This window comes from Bidens hawaiensis, unplaced genomic scaffold, assembly GCF_021521415.1.
Source record: "Bidens hawaiensis isolate Kalapana, Puna unplaced genomic scaffold, B.hawaiensis_p1.1 tig00004105_1, whole genome shotgun sequence".
Classification (NCBI taxonomy): Eukaryota; Viridiplantae; Streptophyta; class Magnoliopsida; order Asterales; family Asteraceae; genus Bidens; species Bidens hawaiensis.
In genome coordinates, this window is record NW_027491242.1 from 1,450,724 (window position 1) to 1,463,725 (window position 13,002).

The following is a 13,002-nucleotide window of genomic DNA, read 5'->3' on the forward strand; positions in this document are numbered from 1 at the left end:
GTGGGTGTGCCGGATTCTGGGCATTGAGCCCTTCGTCGACCGCCTGATGACCTTCTATTCTTGGAGGTGCATCCAGGGGTGGTATACTCTGATAACCCATATAAAGGGTATGAAGACGTGCTCATCTCATCGTACTCAGTATATCCCACCAATAGCAAAGCTATGGTAGGGTCTGAGGAGGGTAAGATGTAGACAACCTTACCTCAACCCCATAGGGATAGAGAGGCTGCTTCCGGTGAGACCCCCGGCTCGATAGTAGTTTTGCATCAAGCCTTGGACATAAGACACAATCATCGGGACACCGGCTGATTGGTGCATGTACCGTTGTCTTTCGGCTATCAACGCCACCACATGATGCCTGATTAACCTTCCGCCACTTTTAACGTTATTTTCACGAGATTAGTAAAATAACGTCAAAATTAGTGCAATTTTACTTTTGCCCACCCAAGGGTTTACACATATATACATTATATGTGCGCACCGCAAGCAGGGCGTACGAATTTGATCTGAAACCAAACATAAATTATTGTGTGTTTGGATGTTATAAGTAAATATATAAAAATATTGGGTACACGTTTTCACCTATATCTATACACTCAGTCGTCAAAATCTTGTGTCTGATTTGGCTTTTATGTATGTTAATAGTTAAATATTAAATATACAGTTGGCTTTGTTACACGTGAAAATGAGCTGGAAGTTAATGGGAACGAAGTTACCTTCTATCTTCCACTTCTACTCATGTCCCCGTTTATATTAACGCCTTCTAAATTTATTAATCCAAAACCCAGATTTTGTATGGCATCAAGATATCAGTCATTTGAATAGATTGATTCGGGTTTATTTAGTTTGTCGTTTTATAGATTGTATCGCGTAACTAGAGAGGTATTCTGAGAGGGTCTGTTTACACTTTAATCATACAAAATTTCTATTAATAGCGATATCTAATGTTGTTCATCTTCTGGTTTTATGTTTATAGTTATCGTTTATAGAGTGATATCAAGATTCTAATTTTACAGCTAGGTTAAAGATGATTGTCATGCCAAATAATCTAAATGATTGAACATGCTATGACGCTATATAATCAATATGTAAGATGATTGTCATACCTATAAATTGTAAGATTCTAATTTTACCATGCCATAAGTTCTTAAACAATGGTTACACAATGATGGTGCGAGAAGATCTATTGAGAACCGATATCTACATGGTGCGCAAGATCATTATCCCGAGTGTATTACAATGGATAGTATGATATTGTAACGGCTTGTGTGCTATGCTAGAATGTTTTCATAAGACCTGTTTTGATTATCCTTTAAAATAAAAAAAGATAATGTATGATATAAATAGGGGTGGGCAAGATAAGGGTCGGAACCTTGAAACCCGGTTACCCGACTCGCAAAACCCTTAATTAGACCCGAATATATAATATGGGTCGGGTAAAGGGTATTTAAATTTTACCTTAAAGGGTTTTAAGGGTCTGACCTTTTTTCAAACCGTTGACCCGTTTACTAGTTTCTAGATAGATATATATCAGATTCGCAATTAATCTGAAATGTAGGAGAGCTTTGTATTTCATATATGATTCATCCGAAAATTTTCAACTACTAAGAAAAATAAAAATAAAGGGCCATAATACTAACTGGAAACATATATAAAGGAATCACTGAATTGTTCGATCTCTACATGTAATTTGTGAATGTGAATATTATTTGTATCGGTTCAAATGGTTGATAAACTTTCAAAGTTAGACTTAACTATGTTATTAAATGAAAGTATAATTGTTTAACGATTCATATATTAAAGTTATATGTGAGATATGCAACTTGTAAATGCAGAAAATTAGATGTGATTATTGTCTTGGAGGGTAAAGGGTTGGACCCTTGAAACCATTATTTATACCCGACCCTTTAATTGATTAAAGGGTAGGATCTCGAGTCTCCGTTTATTCTTAAAAGGATAAAAAGTCTGAGTAAAATATTAGGTAAAAAAGTCAAGTCTAACCCTTTAAACAATGATATAAAAGGAAAAGAAAAGGTTTTCTTAATACTTTCTTTGGTTTGTAATAGATATCATGTATTTAGTTTTTAATTTCATTAAAATATTATTTGAACAAAATTTGACTAAAACAATAAACAAAAACAAAAATAGTACAACATCCCATAACGAGTGGAAATATTTGGTAGTAAATTAAATAATTTTGTCGTTTCATTAGAAGCTTCAAGTCGTGTCACCTTCTTCTCCGTATACCTTCGTCTCCATAAACCATATATATATATATATACACACTTACCTCTTACTCATTAATAATATTATTATTATTTACATTCCAGCTAACCTGCCACGTCATCATCTTCTTCTTCTTCACAACAATGGCAGTTATTCAACCTCGCATGCTCAAAGACTTCCTTCAAGACCAAAACCTCCCGTTCCCACGCCATCGCAAATCGACCATCTCCGTCATCCTCCACGCCGCCGTCAAATCGCCGTCAGTTCTACGCAAAACCATCTCCCGCCGGTTTTCGAACAGAATTAGGTCAGTGCCACGTGTACATGAGCCTACGATGACCAGAACGACGTCGGTTACGGTGAAGGATATTCTCCGGTGGAAGTCGTTTCGTGATTTGGTAGATCTGGTGGAGAATGACGTCACGCCGGAGTCACCTCGATGTACGGTTACAAACGCCACCACAACGTCTGCTGGTACGCCGAGGAGTAGCTGGTGCGATAGTGATTTCACCGTCGGTGATGATGATGATGATGACTCGCCGGTAGGTTTACGTGAATCGGAGGTGACTGATAAGAAGATATTTCACATTAATATCGTCGGTCGCGATCGGAACACCAGAGATCTAAAGGTAATAACTGTGATTCAATTAGGGTGCAAACGAGCCGATTCTGAGCCTAAGCTCTAGTTTACTGTTTATTAATGTTTTTTTTATTATTTAGAACTATTTTTATATTATTTTTTTTCAAAATTTTATTATTTATAGTTTTATATATAACATAGTATATATTTTTGTAACCGTAGACGAATTTTTCAAATGGGTTACTGGGTGAATTCATCATTTCAGGATACACTCGTCTTTCGATACGGAGGAAACCTTGCCTGAAGGCACGACAGTGCGCATTAAGATAAAACTTATTCAGTTCAAGGATCTATATAACATAATATATATTATTTAGTTGTTTTTTCATAACATTATATTAATTAATTAATTAATCATATATAAATTTAATAATATATATATATATAAACACACATAATGTGTGTGTATATATATATTATTAAATTTATATAAATGATAAAACGAGCTGGCTCGAGCTCGATAAACGAAGCTATGGCTCAGGAGGTTCGGGCTCGTTTATTAAATAAAAACTTATCTTTAGGCTCGAGCTCGTTGAAGTTTGGCTCAATCGAGCTTTTTCACGAGACAATCTTAACTAGTTTGCAAGCAACTCGGTTCAATTGCAACCCTGGTTGTGAATTGTGATTTGACCTAAAATTAAGGTTTCTAACCATGTCTAATTTGTAATACAGGATCGAAGAATTGTTGAAGGAGAAGAGGAACAACTTAGTCCTATTTCAGTCCTTGATTTCACACATGAACATGAACAAGCCTTAACTCCATTTCATCAAATCCTTGAAGATATGGAGATGAAGAATATACCTTCTCTAAACAAACGTGTTGAGTCTGTCGACACCGAATCATTTATAATTGAAGAACAATCAATCCAGTTAATGGATCATGTGAAAACAACAAGCTCTATTGACGAGTGGGACTTACGCTTGGATTGTTTGTTATTAGATTACTTTAGGGATGAGTTGATCACTAGTAAGGATGTGAAGAACAATGGTAGATTAGAATCTAGGGTTTTAAATGTTGCAAAATGTTGGGTTAAAGGGGAAGATGATGGATGTTTGGAGTGGGAGATGGAAGGTAGAAGAGAAGTATGCGTTCGAGAAATGGATAGAAGAACGAATTGGAATGATTTTGAAGATGATCGAGAAGACATTGTGATTGAGATCGAGAAAATGATGCTTAATCACTTGTTAGACGAGTTATCAATTGATCTTCTTAATGTTTAGAACAAACAAATGAAATAATTCCAATTCTTTTCTTAAATTTGTATCCCGCGATAACAAATTGTTAGTGCTGGTGTTTGTCCATAGAAAGTAGTGATATTTAAAACCGACGTGAAAGTTGGAACGATGTGTTAAATGATATTATGCTATGTTAGTTGTCATTCATCCAACTATGCGTTTTGAAATATCTATGGAGACATGTCAACTACGTGTTTACTCTCTCGTACATAATTGAAGTTCGGTAGTAGTACATTTCAATATCATTTTTATTTATGTTGTGTTTCCGAAAACATTTATTTTCAACGCCAACATTCTTAAAATGTATAATTTATTTAGATATTAAAAACCAAACATAAGACCATTTACAAGATGTGAATCGTTTTCAAGACATAAAAACCATAGGTAATAGGGTTTGGATCAAATACAAATGATATTAATGTGCTAAACTTGAGAATCAAGTAGAGTAATTATATATACAAGTAGAGTAATTATGTAATTACTCTATGATAATTACTCTATGATGTAATTATATAATTACTCTACTTGTATATATAATTACTCTACTTGATTCTCACGTTTAGCACGTTAATTTCATTTGTATGTTAACCTTCCCCCAAGTATAATATGTATTTCCTTTTTTTTTAGTTTTAAATGATTTAGTATATTATTGAACTAGCTTTTGAACCCGTGTATTACACGAGATTTATCAAATAATAAAAATAAAAAGATCCATTATCTAAAAGAAATGAACATAATTATAGGTAAAAAGAAGATTATATATATAGTATAAACAATAAGAAGTCTAAAATATCAAATTTACAAATTTGATTTTTTTATATACAATATTTGCAAAAATTGTTTTGACCAATTACCCGTGAATAACTATGATAAATGAGATGAGAGATTAGAGAATTAAAAGAGAAATTATAACCCATTTTTCAAAACTGTTTTGTCTCATGACCCATAGATATGTACGATAAATAAGATGAGAAATTAGAGAATTGAAAATGAAATTATAACTCATTTGCCAAAATTATTTTGGCCCATGATCAATGGATAGTTAAAATGAATGAGATGATAAATTAGAGAATTAGAAAGGAAATTATAACCCATTTGTTAATATGGTTTTTGCTTCATAACCCATGGATATGTAGGATGAATGAGAAGAGAGATTAGGCCTAGAATAAATGTGGGATTGCCACATCATCCTCATTATTTTCTTTTATTAGTACATTTATAAGGGTTGAGTTATAATAAGAAGATTAGTTTTCCTAGGAATGATAGGAAATAATCTTGTCCGTTCATTTTAAAATTGAATGGTTGAGATTAGATTAGAGAGATCATCAAGTGTAAAACAAGGGTAAGGGCAGAATAGGGATAACACATTTGCTGACTTTATCTTTCCACATGCAAGGCACATGTCAAATTCCCCCGTCATTTTAAAACGTCCATAACTTTTTTATATGACATTTTTTTTTCAAAACAATTTCACCATAAAAACGAGTGTTTTTTTTATCTTTTATATGAGTACCATATTGCTTTATAAGAATAAAAACAATTCGTGGGTTTTTACAAATTGTGTTTTACTATAATTGTGTTTTACAAAATGGTGTTATACTGTCACACCCTCAAAATCCACTAACGGAGTTTTACCGTCAGAAGATGTGAACTAACAGGATCGGATTCATTAGTTATAATCAAACCATAAAACAAAGTTTCAAAACCATGAAAACGTTTACGAGTAATTAAATGCGGAAGCGTAAAACCATAGAAACCAATGTTGCGTCACGCAGGACGACTTAAAACCCAATGATAACAGTTTTAAGTAAGTTTGCATAATTAAAAGTGTTTCAAGCAATGGATGATCCTAAACCGCGCGCCCGCCTCGGCTACCTGAGAATAACATACTAAAAGTGTCAACACAAGGTTGGTGAGTTCACAAGTTTATATAAAATAAAGCGTTTAGCGTTTGCGTTCAGCGTTTTGCGTTCAGCGTTTTGCGTTACAGCGTTTTGCGTTACCAGATAGTGTTATGTCAATTATATATCTATAGGTAGCTAGCCTATAAAACAAGTATCACTAAGTGTTCGACACCGAAGCTGACTGTTTATCATTTGCCTTGCCACCAGGTCTATCCCGACCATGGTATGTGTTTAGCCAAGATTACACCCACTCGACCTCCAGTCGAGTTTAGCGTTGGGTGGGGTTTGTCAAACCCAGTAGTACTACTCAACAATGACTCGCTATTATCCAATATTAAACGGTTCGATGTGAATGAAGGACTTTAGTTATTGCGTTTGCCACTTAGTCTTTACAAGTGATATATAATCTATATTAACAAAATCTTAAATGCATTTTCGGAGTATGTTATCTCCCCCAAGTGAAAATCGTTTAAAATGTTTAAAAGGAGAAAGTGAAACTCACTGTTTGCGAAGTATTCCCAAAATAATTCATCAAGATGCGCGTCACAGAAAAACTCTCTCTAGCGTTCTAAAACAACAAAGAGATTTTTCTAAGTGTCGGAATATTATCGAGTCTCTAAACCCGGCACATAATACCTATGCACACAACATGTTTCGTGTTTCGTTTGTGAATCGTGTGTGACTTTAACAAGTGTAGTTGTGATACGTTACATGTGTAAGCAATTATTTACGTGTCATGTATTCATAAAGTACATCACTAGCAATTACTCCCCGTAAGGGCAATTTGGTCAGCACATAACAATTAACTAGCAATTATTCCCCACGAGGGCAATTTGGTCAAATCATGACAATCAATTAGCAATTATTCCCCGCAAGGGCATTTTGGTCAAAACACGACAATGAATTTGCAATCATTCCCCTCAAGGGCAATTTGGTCAAAACACGATAATAAATTAGCAATCACGTTGTTTCTTGCAACTTTCACAAAACTCAGCAACTAGTTTCTTAACGACAGAATTCTACTTGAAAAACTAGTCTATCCCACCGATCATAGCATCACAATTAATTTACCAAAAATCATCACAAAAGCATATATGTCTTAGGTTTTCAGAACATATTCTATTATATTTTTGTTCCACATAGGTTTCCCACAATAATCAAATCATTACAGCAAACTCATAACAGTCAAATTCATGCGCAACAGAATGTTATTTGAAATTCCCGTTAAACGAAAAATCCAATAAATGCAAGACCACTTGGGTTAGGTCCCTAACTCAATAAGTCAACTTCCAGAAGTGGAACCAACCCAATTGGTCTCGTAGTTCATGAGATATAATATTTACAAAACAACCTAACAGCAGGTCTAACAACTCAGCTTTGCACAACGTTTTTGTAAAATCATAAAAGTTAACTTTTACACGTTCAAAAATTGCAAATTTATTTTCTTTAGAAACTAGACTCAACCTAGTTTACTGTAGTATCAATAATCTCAACCAATTTTCACATTTACACCCTGTTACAGTCAATTAAACATCAATAACACAATCTGTCCAGAAACTGTTTGCATCCAAACTCAACATATTAACTATCTATGGACCATAATTCATTCATATAACACTCTAGACTCCATAATCACTATCCATGCACATCAATTACACATTACATACATGATTAGGGTTTTTGTTTGAACTCAAATCAAAGACACAACAATTAACATGTAGCAATATCAATTCTAGTTATCAAATCATCATCAATACATCATCAAATCAAACAAACTCATATGAACACAATAACATGTAAAAATCGGAATCTAGGGTTTGTAGATTAAGTATAAAGGATGCATAGGATAGTCGTTTATACCTTCCTAGCACCTTAATCTTCAATCAAAAGCTTGAAAACTTGGTTGTATGTGTGTGTGTGAATGGCGGCAGCCAAGGGAGCCAAGGGGGAGGGGTTCCGATCGGTGTAGAGGGAGAGGAGAGAAAAAGTGAGTTAGGGTTTAGGTTTATTATTATTAATAATAATAATATGTTACACTCAAGTCCCTCAACTTTCAATTGTTACTTTTCTAGCTTAATTAACTAGTTCTAGTACATTGAGTTAACGTTTATAACAATGTTATCACACAACACATAAGTCTAACACATAATTATCACATAATTACTGTTTTGACGTTTTTCGTTTATTCACCAATCGTTTGCATTTCGGTGCAATTCCCGAAAGACTACACATGTAGTAAGTGTTAAGCGTCATTTAAACCCTAGTTTAAATGTAATGAGGTGTGCGTTATAGATTCAGTGATCTTTAAGTTTGAATTGACGGAGTTGAGTTAACGGAGTTAACCTGAAATTGACGATTGTCACATCATTCCCATGTTAAAGAATTTTCGTCCCGAAAATTTGAGTCAAGTCGTGATGAGTGTCTGAAAAAGTAAGAAAAATTTTCAGTTTGTCATATATACAATTGTGTTTTATTTTTTCATAGTGTTTTTTGTATTGTGTTTTTTACATTGTGTTATTTAATTGTGTTTTCATTGTGTTTTTGTCATTTTGTTTTTATTTTCATAGTGTTTTTTACATTGTGTCTTTTTCATTGTGTTTTTCATAGTGTTTTATTTTCTAGCTAAATTTTCGAAGACCTTTTCCAGCAAGGTGGTGGCGGTGGGCGGTGGTGGTTGTAGGAGATAAGTTAAAATTTAAGTGGGTTTTTAAAATTAAATTAAATGGGTTTTCAATATTAAGGTATTAGACAAAAATACACTCCTTCCTAGTCTTCTTAGGAAAATCAAACTTCTTATTTGATCTTTTCTCGCATTTATAATGTTATTGCATATTTATAACGTTTACATGCGCCGGAAAATTTATTGCCATATATTAATAAACCCAAGAACCGAAATATACTGAATCCATTGGTAAAAGTTTCCGCCTCTATGTCATAAGAAATTACTTCTTGACTTCCGCTATTTTATAATTTTGTGAAAGTGATGACTATTATTAGAAATCAATTTGTCAAAATGGCAAGGGGTGACATGCGGTCGTCGACACCAAAGAGTTACAAGCTTGAATCTAACTAGCAAAGCTTTAGAAGGTTCTTTATCTCCTTTTCTTGGAAACCTCAGCTTCCTTAGGTCACTTGTCTTAGATGACAACCGGTTTTATGGAAGTATCCCACATGAAATAGGCCGTTTGTCACGATTACAAGAGCTTTCCGATCCCTTCACGTCAATTCTTTTACACGAGAAATCCCGGCCAACTTATCAAGTTGCTCAAAACTAAGGTTAGTTAGCTTATATTCAAATAAATTGTCAGGCAAAATTCCAAGTACTTTTAGTTCTTTGCGGATGATGAATATATTAAGTTTAAGCAATAATAACTTCACGGGTGGGATTCCGCCATTCATTGGCAATCTCACAAATCTAAGAGGCCTCTTTCTAGCTAGGAACGCGTTAGGAGGGAGTATTCCCAATTCTCTCAATCAGTTAAAAGATTTGAGAGAATTGGGTCTTGGAGATAACGGTCTTGTCGGAGAGTTTCAATTGTTTTTCTTTAACCTTTCAAAGTTAGAACTTTTATGCATCCCACAAAACCAACTTCATGGCAATCTACCAGTAAACTTATGTTTAATCCAACCTCATCTCTGGATGCTAGCAATAGATTTCAATCACTTCAATGGATTCCTTCCACCCTCGATATCAAATTGTTCAGAGTTGGAAATTTTTGATGTTTCCGTAAATGATTTTAAGGGTAGACTTAATATTGACTTTGGAAAACTTGAAAAACTTAAGTATTTGGGTCTTGGTACCAATAAATTTGAAAGCAACATTGTTGATTGCAAGACTCTTTTTGATTCTTTGTCCAACTGTAGCAACTTAGAGACTTTAGAACTTGCCGAAAGCCATTTAATAGGGGTGTTACCGAATTCAATTGGCAACTACTCATCCAATCTGCATCATCTAGAGCTTTCAAGGAATTATATCTCAGGCAGTCTCCCTTCATCTATAGGCAATCTATTTGGCCTGACTGAAATTAATCTTGAACTAAACAACTTCAAAGGCATGATTCCTGAAAGCATAGGAAAGCTTCGAAACTTGGAAAGACTATATCTTAACAACAATGCTTTCTCTCGAATTATTCCACCGTCTATAGGAAACCTGTCATTTCTAATCGAAGTAGCGTTGGGTGTAAACAAATTGGAAGGTAGTATACCATCCTCTTTTAGCAATTGCAAAAAGTTGTTATTACTAGTCCTTTATGTAAATAACCTCACCGGAAGTGTACCCAACGAAATATTCCAACTATCTTCTCTTACAATTGGTCTAGATCTGAGTCAAAACAATTTGTCTGGTGTTCTTCCGCAAGAGATTGGCAACTTGAAATCCTTAGGATATCTTGATTTCTCTGATAATCATTTATCCGGTGAACTTCCAAGTAGCTTTAGCAATTGCATCAGCCTTCAAACGCTAAATCTTTCCATAAATTTCTTCGATGGATCGATGCCGAAGGCATTGAGTTTTATGAAAGGCCTCGAATATGTTAGCTTATCACGGAATAACTTTTCTGGTCCTATTCCATCATATTTACAAGAAATGGATTTGAGCTATCTAGATCTTTCATATAACAACTTCGAGGGAGAGGTGAGGTACCTGATAAAGGTGTTTTTGCCAACACAAGTATGATATCAATCACTGGGAACAGTAGACTTTGCGCTGGCCTACCTGAGCTTCACCTACCCAAATGCGCAACTAGTGCCTCTAAGAAGACTACTAAAAAGCTTTCGGTTTGGATTGTTGTAGCAATTACACTATCTTCCACTCTTGTAGGTTTAGCTTTGGTGTCATTTTTCTTGTTTTATTTTTGTATAAAAAGGAGGACACGTAAATCATTAGAAACAATCTCGACTGAATCTTTTGAGAGGATTTCATATGGAAGACTTTTCAAAGCAACCGAAGGGTTCTATCCAGATAATTTGATCGGTAAGGGCAGCTTTGCTTCAGTTTACAAAGGAGTTCTTGATGAAAGCGGCTTCACTGTGGCAATCAAAGTTTTGAACCTTAACTTTCGAGGAGGTTTTAGGAGTTTTATGGCTGAGTGTAATGCCTTGAGAAATATTCGCCATCGCAACATGGTGAAGCTTATAACTTCTTGTTCAAGTGTCGATTTCCAAGGCAATGATTTTAAAGCTTTAGTTTATGATTTCATGCCAAATGGGAGTTTGGAAAGTTGGCTGCATTCAATACAACACATGCTAGATCTTGCTCAAAGAGTAAACATTATCAAGGATGTGGCTTGTGCTCTTGATTATCTACATTGTCACTGCGGAAATGTAGTTGTTCATTGTGATTTGAAGCCGAGCAACATTTTATTGGACGCTGATATGGTTGCTCATGTTGGAGATTTGGGGCTCGCGAAAATTCTTTCCCTTGAAGGAGTATCTACAACTATAGCTCAAGTATTTTTAGAGGAACCGTTGGGTATGCACCTCCAGGTAAGCTAATGATCACTAGTCCATTTAAATGTCTTCTAGTCTACATTATACTATACTATTAACTTTACATAAGTTGCAGAATATGGACTTGGAAGTGAAGTCTCAACCATTGGGGACATATATAGCTATGGAATCCTTTTGCTAGAAGTGATGACTGGGAAGAAACCAGTTGACCCGATGTTTGAAGAAGGTCTAACTTTGCATTCATATGCTAGGAACGCCTTGGCTGATGGTTCTCTCCTTCAGATTCTAGATCCAGTACTTTTAAGTGAGGACGTTGATGAAAAGACTTTGATTTCTTTAGTGAAAATTGGAGTGCAATGCTCTTCCGAGTCTCCACAAAATCGAATGGATATTGAGACCGTTGTTCACGAGCTTTTCTCAAGTTCTTGATTTGTTAAACGCCCACGGATAAAGTTTTGCAACCTCTGAAAAAGGTAGTATGTGATCTTGTTATAATGTTTCTTTGTGCCTTTAAATGTATACATGTGTACCTTCACAAGCACTTATTAATTATGTAGGAGTACATGTTGACTTCTAAGGTCAAATTTCATTTTATGTTTTCCACTTTAATGATTCATTTTTTACAATCTTCGTGTACTTTTTTGTTTTCCACTTTAATGATTCATTTTTTACAATCTTCGTGTACTTTTTTGTGATGTGTAATGTATTTCAAGGTAACCTTAACAATTCGTGTCACTGTCAGTCTGTCACCTCACGTACCTCCTTAACATGGTCAACTTATCAGTGAAGTGTTTCTAACCGAAATGACTCGTTTGCTATAATGTTTACTACACTATGGTTTAACACCGCGCATGCCAAAACATTGATTCCACACTATTGAAATGTACTTTGTACAAAATCAATTGCCTCTTTCTCCCTTTAGCTTTTCAGTTCTTTTATAGTTGGCTAATTCAACACCTTAAATTGATATTTTAAAGCATTTAAATAGTGTTATTAATTAAAAATAATCTTATGTTTTCAAGCATCATGTGCTCAAAAACTAACTTTAGGTCGTTCTTAACTAGTTTTAGTAAGTTACACCAGCATTCATTCACTTATCACTTGCTAGATTATTAAAATAAACATGAATCACATGCTAAATTATTAAATTAAGCACGTCTTAACATGTTTAACCAGTCTTAAACATGATGAACATAATTTTTAAACTATTAGAAATATTAAATTCAGTCTGGTAAGATAAACAACTTCTAGTAGAAGCTTAAGGATCAAACAACCTATGTTCTGCCTATATATATAAGTATATAACTACCATTGTACTATATTATGATTTATATATACTTTTGTTGATTCTTATAATTAGCATTGTTGTAAAAATCGTTAGTCGGTAGTCGGGCGGTGAGAAGTAGACTAGCGATTAAACCGGATTAATGAAAATTAATCGGGATTAATCATATCAGACTTTAATATATATTTTTCAGTTTTATATATACACGGACACATTTTTAGATGTAATTTATAGTTTTATACATACGCATACATATTTTGGCC

The 13,002-nt window shown here is 34.4% G+C and overlaps 1 protein-coding gene and 1 pseudogene across 2 annotated transcripts; both read left to right on the forward strand.

The window, feature by feature from the left end:
• The first annotated feature begins 2,369 nt into the window (after positions 1-2,369).
• LOC143625368 (uncharacterized) lies at positions 2,370-4,111 on the forward strand. Its single transcript, XM_077095710.1, has 2 exons — positions 2,370-2,855; positions 3,539-4,111. Exons 1-2 carry the CDS (start codon positions 2,370-2,372, stop codon positions 4,085-4,087), a joined length of 1,035 nt encoding a protein of 344 aa, XP_076951825.1. The 3' UTR covers positions 4,088-4,111.
• A 4,977-nt stretch (positions 4,112-9,088) lies between these two features.
• LOC143625439 (uncharacterized) lies at positions 9,089-11,898 on the forward strand (annotated as a pseudogene). Its single transcript, XR_013152275.1, has 2 exons — positions 9,089-11,490; positions 11,570-11,898. The product of XR_013152275.1 is annotated as an uncharacterized LOC143625439 (transcript).
• The last annotated feature ends 1,104 nt before the right edge of the window (positions 11,899-13,002 follow it).

Bases quoted from the DNA above. Each gene is read 5' to 3' on its own strand.
- LOC143625368 (XM_077095710.1), top strand. From the start codon at position 2,370: ATGGCAGTTATTCAACCTCGCATGCTCAAAGACTTCCTTCAAGACCAA. The intron at 2,856-3,538 runs GTAATAACTGTG...TTTGTAATACAG, and splicing joins GGAACACCAGAGATCTAAAG to GATCGAAGAATTGTTGAAGG.